The 16,997-nt window shown below is 48.6% G+C and overlaps 1 protein-coding gene across 4 annotated transcripts in view; it reads left to right on the top strand.

Annotated features, from left to right (window-relative positions):
* LOC138510502 (zinc finger protein 154-like) overlaps positions 1–15,115 on the top strand; it is a 256,353-nt gene extending 241,238 nt beyond the window's left edge. For all 4 annotated transcript variants that reach the window (XM_069626202.1, XM_069626201.1, XM_069626204.1 and 1 more), the window contains exon 8: positions 9,932–15,115. In XM_069626202.1, coding sequence (XP_069482303.1) covers positions 9,932–10,683 — 752 coding nt within the window. In that variant the 3' untranslated portion in view covers positions 10,684–15,115. The remainder of the gene's footprint in view (positions 1–9,931) is intronic.
* The last annotated feature ends 1,882 nt before the right edge of the window (positions 15,116–16,997 follow it).

The raw sequence follows: 16,997 nt of genomic DNA, 5'->3' as shown, positions 1-16,997 counted from the left end.
GTCAGTGTTCTTGGTCCAGGAGGATGGCTCCCTTCTCCTGGACTGAGTTGCAAGTTCTTAACCAGGGGGAATGACTCCCTTCCCCCGGGTCCCCAATACTTCACAAATGACTGTCAATCCTATAGAACTCTGTATCAGAAAGGTTCTCAGTTTCCTCACCCCAGGGGGAATGATTCCCTTCCCCTGGATCACAATATTCTGTAGTTTGATCCTTTTTGCAGATTTAACTACCAGGAGAATTACTCCCTTCTTCTGGTATCTTGGTTTCAGTCACTTCACACTCGGTGGTTCCTAAGGGGAAGGACTTGCTTCCCCTGGTGATCCTTGTTTCACACTTTTCTTTCTTTTCCAACAGTTCATGCACAAGTATGATTTTTGACCCAGGTTTCCCTAGTATAGCCCACTTTGCCTTCTGGTTTGCCAAGTACTACCAAGAGGAAGAGGGTCAGTCTCGCTGGCCTTCTTTGTTCACGGGTCACAGACCCATATTTCTCTATTCAGCTCATTGGATAGACCTTGTTCACTATCCTGTCAAGTACTGTCATGAAGGAGATGATTTACAAAGTTCTCTTGACTCTCCCTCTCAACTTGCAGGGTTCTGTATTGTCCCCTCTTCGGGAATTCAGCCCCTTTTTCCAAACACAATATTTCACTCCTTCTCTGGGGGCTTTTTAATATCCCTATTCTCGTGTTGGGTTTTCCTGATAATTCCCCTTAAGTGCCAACACTCCCTTTGTTCCCCTCCAGCCGGCCCAGGTTTCTCCCCTACTTTAAGGGAATGTCTCTGCAGACTCTGGTCTGTCCTGCGACTAGTTCTTGGGCTTCGCGCTGCCTCCACGTACTTCCCCCTTCGGTCGGCGGCTCTGCAGCTGCTGGCTTCCTCCAGCGCTCTCGCCCGCGCAGTGCATCTGCTTTCTGCGGTCTAGCTGTTCTTCTGCCAGCCATCAAACAGGTCCTTCCATGTCGGACCCGGTAGAAATGCCTACTTCCTGCTGACAGATTCCCGGTGTGCAGCCCTTATTTTGTCCGGTGCCGAACAGCCGCTCGATCCTCGGGCTCCTCCAGGGATGGCTTGATCAACTCCCTTGTCCATCTTCTGTTTTCATGTTGGTGCTAGTAGTGGCTCTTAGTGGAGAACTAGAATGCTCACACCTACTTTTGGTAGTGGTCTTCATAGTTCCGCACCTCCTCCTTGTCACATTCTTTGTGATGCAATTCTTACTTGGGTAGTCTGGACTCTTCTTCATCTCAGTCGATCTTATGTCACTAGCCCTACACAGGTACTTGCGGTGTACCACAAGTTTAGGTTGAGAAGGGCTGACTGGGAGGGGGGTGTCATACTGTGATCTCCCTAGATGGCTGTCCCTATCCCCAGAGGGGGAGTCTCTCGCCATGAGATCCTCCTCCTGTGCACTCGCCCTCCAATGGGACTATCGGGTAGCGGCCTCATCTCACTGGCCTCCTAGGAAGGGTCTCCCCCTTGGGGAGAAGTGGCGACATCTAGGGATTTGTCACAACTGTTTTGCCCAAGAGAAAATCAAGCAGTGTCTATCCACCTAGAAGTCAAAGGCATGGCATATTTTGTTCCCTTTTGACGTCTGTCCTGCTTAACAGTCGAGAATGGGCTTATTTCCTGAAGACAAACAAAGAGATTGAAGAAACTAACAGTCAGTATTTTCATTCAGAAGTTAGGTATTATGCCTCTAAATAATGTACAGATTGCTGGGAGTGAGAAAGCTACGTTACATTCATTCAGTCGTGTGCAGTGACAGGTCTTGAACTGCAACTAAAAGGTTTGCTGTGACTTGTGAAAGCAAAGAATGCAAACACTGCTGTTTATGAGGCAATTCGGTTGAGTGATACTGTGCAGAACCTTTTTTTAAATTCAATGTTGCCTGCCATTTTAATGTGGTTACTTCCCCCATGAAGCCTGTCCAAAATCATAGACACATCTGTTTATGACTTCATACACACCCACACGTCCCTACAGTGCCTGCATGGATCATAACTGGTGCTCACCACATGTTGCACTGTCATGGCAGCTTTCCAGCCAATCAAACCTCTTAAAATACATTCTCAGGACTCCAGCAAACCGCCCATCAATGCATAAGCTATGATACAGAGAGGGGGCCGATTCAAGCGAGAACTAGTAAGAGAAAGGAAGGTGTCAGAAAGATAACTGGTGAGATAAAAGAAAGGAGCAAAGAGCAGTGGGTGTAAGAGAGGAGTGCATGGGAGAGAAGGGGGGCAGAGAGAAGCTGTGTACAAAAAGTGTGGAGTGGGTGAAAGGGTGGGGGCGATGAGAATACATGTAGAAAAAAGTTGAGTAAGTGGATGGAGTAATTGAAAGAGGGGATAGTGTGGGTCAGAAGGGATGGCAGCAGTGGGGGCAAGAGAAGTGAGTGGGAGGAGGGGATGAAAAGGTGTTAGAAAGTGAAGGGAATGAGACAGTAAGAAACAGCAGGTGAGCGAAGAGCATGAATGCATAAAGGTTATGAGGGAGATGGTTCTGGTATTTCTCCAGCATGGGGTCTGGCATGGATTCACATGCTCATGAATATTCCCCGTCGTCAGGCTGGGAATCCTCGGTAAAGAAAAAACCAGTATCAGTTTCGTTTCTGATCTGTCTTTCGTAGTAATAACCAATCACTGGTCTCTGCGTCATACTGACCACAGCCAATGACTGCCCTCTACCTAAGCCCCGCCTCTGGCAGCCATCTTCAGATTTTTACCGCACGTTCATGTGTTGGGATCCTCGTGCTATTGCTCTCGAGCGTTAGTGCTATTTCTCCAGCATGGGGTCTGGCATGGATTCACATGCTCATGAATATTCCCCGTCGTCAGGCTGGGAATCCTCGGTAAAGAAAAAACCAGTATCAGTTTTGTTTCTGATCTGTCTTTCGTAGTAATAACCAATCACTGGTCTCTGCGTCATACTGACCACAGCCAATGACTGCCCTCTACCTAAGCACCGCCTCTGGCAGCCATCTTCAGATTTTTACCGCACGTTCATGTGTTGGGATCCTCGTGCTATTGCTCTCGAGCGTTAGTGCTATTTTTTCGCGTTTTTCACAAAAACTCGATTTCTTTCGGTCAAAAGAGCCTCAAGCTCCACCGATCCTACATCCGATCAACGGGGACCCGTGTCGGATTCGTCTGCGCCCCTCAAGGGTGAAGATTTCGTCGAGCTACACTTCGGAGGACTCCAGAAGCTTCTCAGGCCCGGTCTCGGAGATGGCCCAAGAGAAGGGAAGCTCGACGCCCGGAAAGCTGTTCAGGGTCTGCCCTGGATGCCAGCTGCAGAACGTCTTTAAGGAGGACGAACACTCTTTCTGCCTTTACTGCCTTCATGAGGACAAGACGCACGTGGAAAAGGACTGTGCGTTTTGCGGCAACATGTCGGAACGGACCATGAAGGACCGCCATCAACGTCTCGCCAACTGGCTGGAGGGTAAGAGCCCGTCTGGCGAGAAGAAGAAGAAACCCGAGCGGTCTTCTAAGACCTTTGAGGGCGCCCCGGCGACGGGGGCCCAACATAAGGCTAAGCACCGCGAGTCCGCTGGCACCGGGAGCGCCGAACGGTCGGGCTCTACGGGCGCCAGGCAGGGCGCACCCTCCCCGGCACCATCAACCACGAGCCAACGCTCTGGGTCGGGTAAGAGGAAGGCCGAGCACCCGGCGAAACTCCTGGAGAGGCCCCGGTCGAGCTCTAAGGCAGAGGAGGAGCGTGGCAGTGCCCCCTCCCTCAAGGATAAGGCGGTGAGCGCACCTAAGGTGGTGAAGGCCTTGATCCATCCGACCAAGCCCTCTATCGAAACGGTCGCGGCGGCCCTGGCTCAGCCTGTGGAGGCTGCGCCAGTGGTGGCGACCTCGGGGCCCAGAATCTCCCTGCCTCCTCGGAGGGAGTCTTCTTTTGTGCCCATCGATAGGACCCCCGTGAAACCCCCCGTGGGGAAGAAGAAGGGGGGGCAGGGCGTCATCGTAGATTCGGCCTCAACCTCAGAAGAGGAGCTGATCGAGGTCTTAAGCCACGGCCTAGGCGTGGAAGAAGGCCAGCCCGTCGGAATGGACCCCGACGCAGGTGACGACGACGACATCGTCGAGGATACCGACGGGGCCCCTGCTCGCCCGTCGGATTCCCCTCTGCCAGCGCCGCAAGACAACTCGGCGGCCATTTTGTTGGCCATACAGTCCTTATGCTCCGAGATAAGGACGAGACTACCGTTACCGACGGAAGAACCTTTCCCGTCGGGGGACCCAGAACCGGGACCTTCTGGTGTTCCCCCTACCAAGAAAAGAAGGATCCATCCACCACCTCCTTTTCAACCGTCGCGCCCCGTCCAGCCCTCCCCCCCGTCCACCCGAGGGGATGATACGGGGACTGACTCGGCAGCGACGGGTACGGACGACGAGGCATACGACGAGGATATTCCGTCGTCGCCTCCCGCCAGGGCTTCTCCGCCCGACGAGATCGGATCTTTCCACTCCATGATCTCCAGGGCTTCCGAGCTTTTCCAACTCTGCCCTGAGGAGAAGAAAAAGGAAGGCTTCCTTTATCAGCGGCGCGAGGCCAAGAGGAAGACGGTCCTCGCAGTGCCTCTGTTGGACGACATTTGGGATGAGGGCCTTTCCCTCCTCAAGAACCCTTCCACGACGCCAGCTAGAAGAGACCGGTACGAGAAGAAGTACCGGGTCCCGGACACGGCCCCCCTGTGCCTCCGGGCACAGCCTACCCCGGATTCCGTCGTCTCCGCGGCAGCCAGGAAGAAAGCGGGGGGGGGTGCGGCCTCCACATCGACTTCCCCGCCGGACGGCGAGGGAAAGAAATTGGATGCTATGGGACGTAGAGTCATCTCGTCGGCAGCGACGACGATTAAAGCGGCCAACGCCTTGGCTATCGTGGCTCGCTACGACAGGGAGCTCTGGTACAAGATAGCTCCCCTGCTGGATTTTCTGCCGGACGACAAGAGGGCGGAGGCCCTGGAGATCCTGCAGGAAGGTGAGGTGGCCTCTGACCACGCCATCACCGTGGCGACGGACATCGCCGACACTGGGTTCCGCCAGCTGGGCAACGGCGTTTGCCTTCGACGTCGTGGATGGCTCAAAGCTACGGATTTCCGGCAGGACGTCCAGACCAGAGTCCTGGACATGCCCTTCGACGGGAACAACCTGTTTGGGAAGACAGTGGACGATTCCCTTCAGGCCATCAAGGCGGATACTGAGACGGCCCGGGCCCTCGGAGTTCTGCAGCAACGTCGGACGCCCTTTCGGAGCAGCGGAGGCAAGGGCGCCTCCAGAGGTTCCGGCGGCGGTTTCGCTTCCTACCGTCAAGCGGCCCGCTCGTCGTCGCAAGAGGCCTACAGAGGACGAGGCAAGTCTAGCGGACCCCGCCGTCGTCGCCCAGGAGGTCAAGGCGGCAAGGCCGCGTCCAAGCAGGATTGAACCGGCTGTGGGGTCGGGCCCCCACCGGAGCACCCCGGTGGGAGGCCGGCTGGCGGGCTTCGTCAGCGTGTGGGAGTCCATCTCCACCGACCGTTGGATTCTGGACGCCCTGGCCCGGGGCCACGCGCTCGAGTTTCAAAGAAGGTGCCCGCGTGTCCCCCCCGTGGCCAGGAAAGAACTTCACGTCCCTCAACTTCTCCTGGAGGTAAAGGCGATGCTCAGAAAGGGCGCCATCGAAATCGTCCCAAAGAGGCTTCGGGGCTCCGGAGTTTACTCGAGATACTTCCTCGTGAAGAAGAAGACGGGAGGATGGCGCCCCATCCTAGACCTCCGACGTCTGAACAAGTTCATCAAGGCGCAGAAGTTCCGGATGGTCACCCTCCAGCACGTCCTGGGCCAGCTGGAGGAAGGGGATTTCCTATCGTCGTTGGATTTGGAGGATGCCTACTTCCACATTCCCATCCTAAAGGGGCACCGAAAATTCCTCAGGTTTGTGGTCCAAGGGCGTCATTACCAGTTCAGAGCCCTCCCCTTCGGACTACGGTCGGCACCCAGGGTATTCACCAAGTGCCTCGCACCGGTGGCGGCGCAGCTGCGCCGCGAGGGGATCCACGTCTACCCCTACCTGGACGACTGGCTCATCCGCGCCAAGACGAGGGAACTCGCCGTGGTTCACACGGCAAGGACCGTCCAACTCCTCACGGACCTGGGATTCTTCGTGAACTACGCCAAATCCCACCTGGTGCCCGCGCAAGTCGCACTGTTTCTCGGAGCGAGGCTCGACACAGTGTCCCTTCTGGCCTCCCCGTCGGAGGAGAGGACCAGGACCATCTTGGGCAAGGTGCAACGGATGTTGGTGGCCGACGCGGCCAAAGTGAGGTCCATCAAGTCCCTCCTCGGGATGATGTCTTCCTGCATTTACCTCATTCCCATGTGCAGGCTCCGGATGCGCCCGTTGCAAGAATTCCTGGATGCGCGCTGGATCCAGACGACGGGCAGCTTCGAGGAAAGGATCAAGCTCGACGAGAACTTCCGACGAGCGATACGGTGGTGGGGCACCCGCGCGCATCTGACGGCGGGCATGGACTTCCAGACCCCAGCCCACCAGGAGACGGTGACTACGGATGCCTCCCTGGAAGGGTGGGGAGCGCACACCGAAAATCTGCACGCAAAGGGACTCTGGCTCCCGACGGAGAAGTCCCTGCATATCAACGTCCTGGAGCTCCGTGCAGTGTTTTGGGCTCTCAGGTCTTTCCTTCCGTCCCTCAAGGGCAAGGTGGTGAGGATCTTCACCGACAACACCACCACCATGTTTTACATCAGGAAACAGGGCGGAACCAGGTCCCCAGCGCTGTCCAAGGAGGCGCAGGACCTGTGGCATTGGGCCGTCGCCCAAAGGATTTTTCTGGTGCCGTTTCATCTGGCAGGGATAAAAAACACCATCGCCGACTCACTCAGCAGGGAGCTGCGCTCGTGCCACGAGTGGGAACTACGGCAGGATCTGGTGGATCGTCTCTTCCGACGGTGGGGCACACCCCAGATCGACTTGTTCGCGACGGCGACGAACACCAAGTGCCGGAGGTTCGCCAGCAGGTTTCCCCAGACGAGGAGCATGGGCGATGCTTTCTCGTTCCCCTGGGAGGGCCTGTTCCTCTACGCGTTCCCTCCCTTGCCTCTGCTAATCCGGCTAGTCAACCTGCTCAAGAGGTCACGGTGCAGGATGATCCTCGTCGCACCCTCGTGGCCGAGGCAGATATGGTTCCCGGACCTTCTGGACTTGTCAGCGTCCCCGCCGATCAAACTGCCGGCGGACGCGGATCTACTCTCCAGGGGAGGAGGCGCCATCCTCCACCACGACCCGAAGTCGCTGAACTTGCAGGCCTGGCTCCTGCAGCGCTAGAGTTTGGAGGATACGACATACCGGCCGACTGCAGAGAGATTCTTGCAAAGGCCAGGGCGTCCTCGACTCTTAAATGCTACGGACACAAATGGAAGAGGTTCTCTGTCTGGTGCCACGCACAGAAGATTAACCCTCTACGGATTACGGCTCCCCAAGTACTGCCGTACCTGCTGACGCTGGCCAAAGCTGGCCTGGCACACGCGTCCATCAAGATTCATCTTGCTGCGATCTCCCGATACACCAGAACCACGGGACGGACGTCCTTGTGGTCTCATCGCCTGGTGAAAGAGTTCATGAAGGGACTGTTCAGATCGTTCCCGCCGGTGAAGGCTCCGGCCCCGGCGTGGGAGCTCAACGTAGTGCTGACCAAGCTCATGGGACCTCCGTTCGAGCCTCTGCACTCGGCTCCGTTGAAGTTTCTATCGTGGAAAACTGCTTTTCTTGTGGCCATCACCTCCGCACGACGAGTGGGAGAGATCCAGGCCCTTTCCTGCAAGGCCCCGTACTTGACTTTCCACGACACGAGGGTAGTGCTCAGGACGCACCCCTCCTTCATGCCCAAGGTACCGTCGGACTTCCATCTCAACGAACCCTTGGTGTTACCTGTGTTCTTCCCGTCGCCTTCGTCGCCGGCTGAGAGGACTTTGCACTCGCTGGATGTAGCTAGAGCGCTGAAGTTCTACGTGGACCGCACGAAGGGTTTTCGGAAGACGTCACAACTCTTTGTGAACTTTGGACCTGTCAATCAGGGGAAGGCTCTCTCGAAGGCTTCCATCTCCAGATGGCTCTCCGGCTGTATCATGTGCTGTCACCGGTTGGCAAACCGACCGCTGCCTGGCCGTCCGAGAGCCCATTCCACCAGAGCGATCGCAGCTACCACGGCGTTCCTATCTGGTGTGCCCCTGCTGGACATATGCAGGGCTGCTACGTGGAGGTCGACGCACACCTTCACGAAATTCTACTGCGTCGACCGGGATTCCAGGGAGGAGTCCAGGGTCGGCCAAGCAGTGCTGCGCAACCTGTTCGCCTGAGGTGAGCCTGTTGAGGAGGTAAGATGCTTAATGTTGAGTTGATGTGATGCTTAATGTTGAGCCTTTGCCACCTCCCGTGGTTGTGCATGTGTGTACTGCTATGTATTCTTTATTCATGAGCATGTGAATCCATGCCAGACCCCATGCTGGAGAAGGAACAAGTTACTTACCTGTAACTGTTGTTCTCCAGCATGGGTCTGGCATGGATTCACATGCGAACCCTCCCGCCTACCCCTCTGCGGCTCTTCACTTGGTCATACTGCCACTTCACGTGCTTCAAATCTGAAGATGGCTGCCAGAGGCGGTGCTTAGGTAGAGGGCAGTCATTGGCTGTGGTCAGTATGACGCAGAGACCAGTGATTGGTTATTACTACGAAAGACAGATCAGAAACGAAACTGATACTGGTTTTTTCTTTACCGAGGATTCCCAGCCTGACGACGGGGAATATTCATGAGCATGTGAATCCATGCCAGACCCATGCTGGAGAACAACAGTTACAGGTAAGTAACTTGTTCCTTAGGATGGTTTAGGGGGCAAGGGTGAGAGAAGGGAATGATAAGAGTGGAGGAATTCATCCACAGAGGAGGAGATTTTTTGAGAAAAAAGGGGGTTAAATTGGGGCATGGAAGGAGGGTGAACAACGAGAAAAAAGTGCGGAGACAGAGACTCTGTGAGGTCGGAGAGAATATGAGAAGGGATCACAGAGTGGAGTCAGGCGAGTGAGATGAAGGAATGCTGGAGGTGAGCGGGTTCAGCATGGTAGGGTTAATGAGTCACTCAGCCGAGGAGACCACAGATAAAGGCAACACAATTGAGTAATAACTTGCTTCCATTTCATGATGTATAAATGATTTTGCTTGTATCTGCACAAATGGGAAGCTCCTGTAAATGTAATTTAGCACATGACAATGTTAGTTTGAGAGCCGTTGGCTCCTTTTGCAAAGATTTAGTTGGGATCCCTGACGTCCTTTGGTGATTGAGTTTATACACTATCATCAGCTATGGTAATGTATTGTACTGAAAGGTGTGCAATGTATCTACAATATTTAAACAATGATGTTAATAACTATATAGTCCATGAATAACAAAGTTTTCTGTCATTTGCTTTCAGTATATTTCACCCGTTTTTCCCATACAAAGACACAATGTGCTCCAACATCTATGGTTGAAATGTTTTTACTATGGTAATAACTGTTTGTTATGTACTAATGGCTACTGTAACTTTAAGGCTGCAAAAAAAGCAGTAGGGGGCTTAATGAATGTAAACATCATTTTGGATATAAACCTCTGCTGTACAAGAAAAGGACAAGAAAGTGAGATCATTTTTTTAATTAATGAGCAGTACATGAATAGTGTTTGTTTCATCAGTGACAAACCTCAATAAATTATGCTCAAATACAGAGTACATATGAGACTACAAGCTGCTCATTGTGGCCACTGGGTATGGTGTCCAACTACAGTAATGATCCATAATGAATGTATGCGTTTTATTTTCAAGAAATTGCAGATTAAATATTTTGTAGTGAGTTATAATGTTTTTTATTCTTTGTTCTTTAGGTGTCAATCCATCAGTAACCTCCAACAAGCCATCAAGGGGCTGGGGCAAAACGTCCATGAACAGTGAATGTGAAAGGAGCTTTGGTAACAAACAAGATGCCAATAATTATCACAGAATCAAACCAGAAGAGACATTAAATGCTTGCACGGAGTATGAAAACAGTACAAATCAAGAATCAAACCCTCTGAAACAGAAGAGTCCTAACCCGGAGCGTACATCATATGCTGAGGCGGAATGTGGAAAAAGCTTCAATGATTGTGAAACCACGGTCCCACATCAAAAATCTCACACTTCATTGGAAATGTACATTTGTAGTCAATGTGGAAATTGTTTTGAAAAGTCGGCAAAAAAAACTGAATATCATCTAAGTAACACCGGACAGTCACAAAAAATATGCAACGAATGTGAGCAGAGGTTACTCCAGTCAACACTTGTGAACAAAGATCAGGGAAAATACACTGGAGGCAATCCATACACATGTAGAGAATGTGGGAAGAGTTTCAGAAAATCACAGTCATTGATAATTCATCAACGCGTACATACAGGAGAAAAGCCATATACTTGTAGTCAGTGTGGGAAGAATTTTAGACAGTTGCCACATCTTGTGAAGCATCAGCGATTGCACACAGGGGAGAAACCCTACATATGTAACGTATGCGAAAGACGATTCATTGATTCCTCAAACCTAAAGCGACATGAACAAATACATATGAGAGAGCTGGAGAGTGTGACTTGGGCAACTGAAGGTTAAAAAGAGCAGCTGTTTTGCTAATAACAAATAAGAATATCATAATGTTTCTCAATGTATTTATTTTCAGTTTTACTAAACTTATAGAAACCGCTTATGTAATTTAACATAAGCATCAGATACAAAAGAAATATAGTACAGAAAGTGATGAAAATGAACAAGAATTAATTAATTATAACCATTAACATGTTTTCAGGGCAGTGTTAGAAATAAACAAGATCAGAAATCTATTCTGTATTACATACCCAGTAGCACTACAACCAAACTCGCACAGCTTTGATTTTTCAACCTGTTAAAATGTCCAGAGCAATAATAGGTGTATATACATATTATCAACAAACCAAGAGAAGCCAAGAGCACTCCAGGGTTTAAAGAATTTTGAAAAATATGTAAATCTTTGCTGATCAATAAATTCATTGAACATGTAAAGCATGTCAGTCAGTGGGGCAGAACTCAACCTGACATGTTTCGATCCCACACCAACTTTATCAAGGGTACACGCACCAGTCACACAATTGCCATTTTAACCACATTTTCAAGAATTAAATATCACAAGACTCACAAGGTTATTATGTGGGCATTATGGGGTAAATTCCCATTATCTCCAAAGGCCAACTCACTTCATGTGCAATGTGGCTCTAACGCCACCCATCTCACATACCCCAAAAGGTCACTGATGTGATACTAAATTAGACTGGAAAACCCCTTCAGCAATATCAATATAGACATGTGTCGATTTAGAGGTGGGGTCCCACCTCCTATAATCACAAGATAAATCCCTTTCGTTGACCCATTTTCACATTTTGCTTATTGTACAAATACCTGCAATGATGATATATTTTACCACACACTGCCCCTCAATTAATATATTTTGCTTCCACTATTAGACTGAATGTTAATGCTTTAAAATTCAAATTCATGTAAAAAAAGTCTAATTCATGTTAAATAAAAAGCTGAACTTAATATTTAGGGAGGAAAAAGGAAGCAATTCAAAGAAGCAGCAATATAGCATCACCATTCTTAATCATTAAAATAAAGAGATAAATTCCCTCACCAACATTCCGGGTTGAAGAGTGCAAAGACGGATAATCATTCTAGTCTCCATCTGCCTCAACACACATTCCCTACTGCCTCCATTTTTGTTAAGAACTTATCTGGTGCTCTAAAGAAATTCACAGAACTAGGATTGCTTTGATGACCTTCTGCAGAGTGCTGTAAAAGTATACTTTGCATCTACTATTTCAATAGAACATTTATGTTGCTGTACGTGTAACTTTAGTCATCGGATTGTATTGCGTACATACAATAATTGGCATGGGCCTTCGGATGTAGATGATTTTCATCCCTTTATCTCTATATTTTCTCAGTTTATGCAGCCAATTATCCATAAAGTACAATTCATACATGTGAAGCAACTTTGTGTGATGTTCTGTATTCCAGTGCCGTCATGATTTCCCTCAAAATAGCTATGCACTAAATTGTCTCCCAAGGTCGACAATCTCCTAAATGTGAATTGCAGATTATTTCGCACCATCTTCTTGTTTGAGAATTCTGTCGTGGGATTATCCAATTTTTTTTATCACAATTTACTAATTTTCCATCACAGAAAAAACAAAACAAACACAGGTACGTTTGAGCATGATACAACAGTTTCCACAGGGTGAAATAAATTCAATAACATAATAAAACAGTAGAAGCCAGCGGGTAATATTGCACCATCTTAAAGTTCTGGGATTGAAAAGAAGCATACTACCATAGTCCCTCAGCCCCCACCCATGTGCCACATATCCTCAAATATGTGTGGGGACAGCCCCTCGCCCTGTACACTCTCCTCTCTAGGGTCAAACACCGGTCCCCTTTTGCAGTCCACTGGCTCATTCTCGGGCGCTCCACCGAGCCCCAAGATGCTGCAATCAATCTCTTGGCAAGCCACATTGTTACCGCCAGGAGCGATTTTTGTGTTTCGTGAACCCGTTATCTTCCCAGATCCCCATCAGAGCCAATTTCGGTTCTAGAGACATACATCACTTCCAACTATGCCCCACTTGGCCCGTGCAGTACAGGAGTAGTATACCCGGTGTAGGACCTTAAATTGTATTAGCCGCAGGCTGCCTGCAATTCCCACTTCTCTTGGAATCATTAAATCCTCCACCCACTCCTCCATTTCCAACCGCCCCACATCCCACTCCCAACTCTACTTTAGGCAGGTCAGTTCCTTGGCAGTCAAGGCCGTGATCACCTGGTACAGTGTGGACGCTACCTTGGAGGGGATACCTGCCGAGAACAAGTTATCCTCCTTGGGTGAGCTCTGCAGAATGTCTTCCCAAGAGGGTTAACTGGGTGCCTATGGCGTGCACCATTTGCACATACCGAAACCTTTGCCTTACTGGTAGGCCACATTTCCCCTGCAGCATCTCGAATGAACAAAGTCGGCCCTCCTGCATTAGATCTGATAGGGAGACTATCCCTTTTGCCTCCCAGCTCCCGAAATGTCCCACCTTTAGCAATTCAGTCAAGTGTGCATTATGCTAGATAGGCGGCTCTAGAGTCGGTCTTCCCCCACCATCCAATGTCCTGATGCACTTCCACCCATATCTGGCATATGTGCCTCTGTTCCTTGTCCCCCATACAATACCTGTCTAGGTGTCTGTCCCTTGATCCTTCTACACTCAGTTGTAATTTGAGGAAGTGCTGGCTCCTCATGCAGCCAGCCATTTACTGTGCTGCCCAGTAGTACCTTCGAAGATTGGGCAAACCTATACCCCCTTTCCATATTGACCGGTGCAGCGTCCTCAATGCCATCCGCGGTTGCTTCCCTCCCCAGAGTAGCCTGCGCAGGGATCCCTCAATCTCTGTAAAAACTTGTCTTGAAATTGGAAGCTGGGTGTTCTGCAGAACATAAAGAAATTAGGGAAGCATTAGCATTTTAAAAAGAGCCGCCTTGCCCAACAAGGTCAGTTGGAGAGTTTGCCAGTGCGTTATATCCAGTGGGAACCTGTTCACCACGAGGGAGAGATTAAGCCAGGAGAAATCTGATAGGTTCATACTTAGGTAAATACCTTGGAATTTGAAGCCTGAGGTCGCAATTGCGCACGGGCAATCATGTGGAAATCGCATCTTCACCCCCTGCACCAGAAAAAGATGGGAGAAAATGAGATTTTACTCCATTCAAAGATGTTCCCTATTCCACCCGTTGTAGGACAGGTGATAGCTAAAGTTTGAAAATTCGGTTGAAAAGAGGAGTGTGTGACTGATTAATTTACCGTTGATAATACTTGTTTGGGCAAAATGCATCATGTTGCTTAGTACCCCCTCCTCCACTCAAACCGGCATGCAGTAGATTTTATGAAATGTTTGACTAAATAAAGAAGTATGCATTTTTCTACATTTGTAAACTACGGAGAGCCTGCCACTTCTTTTTATTTTTTTATTTCGTTTCAGGGTTCCTTTGACTCTTGGGGAGTCCAGCACTGCTTCTGCTAGTGAGCGCTAGAGACAGACTCAAAGGAGGAAGTGTTTTATAATAAAATCTATGTTATACTTTTATACAGTTTCTCTAGAATTCGCTCCACTGCTATCCTATTGGAGGTTCCTAAATCTGGTATGGTAAAATGTGTTTCCCCCCACATTGCACTATACTTTCATATGCGCGAATGCTCTAAAAACGCTTAGTATTCTATGGTTTTAATAGTTTTAGATCCTTATTGGAACCACATCTTGACATGAATATCATGAAACCAATTCTAACGTATAACAACATCAAGTTACCAATAATCATTTATAACCATGAAAATAATTTGATGTGTTTGCCATATCATTTGACCCAATCTAGTCACTGGGTTGATTTGCAGTGCTTTATGGTATGTGATATAACGTCATTTGTAAAGCATGAATGCAGCCTGCTGCTGCCTCACAGCTCTCACGTTTTGGTTCTAGGTGGTCTTTACTTACTACCTAAGAACATTGGCTAATGTTCTCTAATGGTTTGTGATAAGGGAAACACTGATCAAGTGCATGATATGCCCGATTCATACCAAGGTTGATTTGGAATTTCTGTAATCCAATTCGTTTTAGAGAACACTACATCCTAATAGTGCTTCATATAATTCCTTCACAATGCATATAACATTAGGACTGGCACTAAATGTGGTCACTATTGACCAAAGGAACTTCCATAGTACTCTATTGAACACCTACTTGTCGTCAGTGCTGATCGGCTTCTGTATTGCAATATTTAAGCACTTTCCTTGGTATCACTAGGAGGTTTGATAAGTTTTGTTAAATTCTGACATAAGGCCACCCAATCCTGCCTTTTTGTTATGTGCCATGTTTGCTGCAAGTTGTTGTCATTTTCCCTTCAACTAAAATGTTTGTATTGCTGCACACTGATCCATGGGAAAGAACCAAATCCAAATAAACCCTAATCAGTTTGTAATGCCGATTTATTAGTTAATTTCTATATACCCCTTGTTGCTTTTATTGGATTTTTCAGTTTATTAGCCATGCACTTTTTCCATTTCATTACTGTTAATTTTGTGCTCTGTTGTTTGCTACAACGTTCTTTTGATTTACCTTTTCTTTCTAGCAACCTATCTGGTTTCTTGTGGCTGCAAATCGTGCATTCACTTTTGCTACCCGTGGTATGTAAAGTATCGCATTCCTTTAGGTCTTGGGTTTTATATATATATATATATATATATATATATATATATATATATTCATTATTCTTTTTTATTGATGCTTTGCATCTCCCATGAGAATGACAATATTGACGCTCTCATTGCGGTTTTCAGGTGGCCTCCATTGAATGTTTTGTGATCATGTTTCAATGGCCTGAAATACTAGTTAATTCTTAGAAAGATGGTCCTTAAAATGAGTAACTGTGCAATGTGTTTTTCTACTACTGACAATTCAATTTCTAACACACAATTATTAGTGTGATGGGCTGATTGAGATAATGACCATATCAAAATGTATGAAAAAAGGCAAACTAATCCTTTGGGGAAGTTATTCATGCCAAATTTGACAGTATGGGATCAGCAGAGCACTCAAGGCTCACATTTAAGTATAACACCCTTGTCCAGCCACAAGGAGGGTTTGGAGGCATGCCTAACAGGCCCAGTGGAACTGAAAAGAAATCACTTGTGGTGAATAGTGTCATGATGGAGTGATAACAAATATGAAAAGGGGGTTTGTTCTAAGTAAACCAAATGTCCAAGTCCAAATTCCCTAATCTCCAAACAGGACCAAGTGTCCAAGTAACAAATAAGCTCAAGACGGACCTTGTGTCCGAGTCCCAAATGTCTTAATCTTAGTTCTAGAGTAGAGTCCAGCTGTTGTCTTTGAACTCTTCCAGATTGTTTTTAGGTGCGGATATTGTCACTGTCAGACTGCGAGTCACCTTCCCAGGCTTCTGAATGTTGATGCCCTAAAATGCATAGCCGAATGTACTAGTTACGCCCTACGCTAGAGAATTTACTTTACCCACAGGAATTCCTCTCTCTTGCCGTTTGCTTGTCAGAATGAAATTATTTTAACCCACCAGCAAAGGGGCGCCCTCCTCTGCTCTAGCCCAAAACAGGCTCTATCACTCTGTCTCCGTGTCTCTCTCTCTCTCTCTCTCTCTCCTCTCTCCTCTCTCCTCTCTCTCACTGGCTCTCTCTCACTGGCTCTGGCAAGGGTCTGGGTTATAGCCCTAAGCTGGCTTGTAACAAAGCTGGGGTCCTGGCTTGTTTCTGGTCTTTTCCAGAATCTGGGATACAGCGCCTTGCAGGCTTTCTGCAGCATGCCAGCCTTGCTGTCTGACTCGTATCAGGGACTAAGCTATAGCTCCATGAAAGCTGCGACTCCTGTCTCTCTCTCTCTGTTGCTCTTTCTCCTTCTGCAGTTTCTCACTTTTCTTAACTACGTCAAAGCTAGTTTATGCTCTGTTACTTTTTTACAAGTTGGGCAGAGCAGTAAAAATATGACAGTAACGCTTTTACTGCTGCCTTACGGCACCGCCCAACTATGAGCTCTAAGCATTGAAGTAAATCTGCTGACTTTACACCCATTTCCGGTGCGATTAGCGCTGCAGTAATTGCGCTGAAAATACCCCATTGGGTCCAATAGGCCCAATATGAATGGGGACTTACCACTGTACCACAACTTGGGATCGATATTTGCCTTTGTATCCCGGTGGATTTACTGCCGGGATACCGCCCACTCGTGATGAGGCCCAAAGTGCCCTGCATAGCCTGCTGGGCCCCACAGTAAATTGGTCAAAGGGCCAGGGGCCACCCCAAACGAGTGGATACTGGACCTGAAGGAGGTACACA

This window comes from Ambystoma mexicanum, chromosome 6p (assembly GCF_040938575.1).
Source record: "Ambystoma mexicanum isolate Mex_15411 chromosome 6p, UKY_AmexF1_1, whole genome shotgun sequence".
NCBI lineage: Eukaryota > Metazoa > Chordata > Amphibia > Caudata > Ambystomatidae > Ambystoma > Ambystoma mexicanum.
Note: the sequence above shows the minus strand (reverse complement) of the source record. Positions and strands in the feature narration are given on the sequence as shown.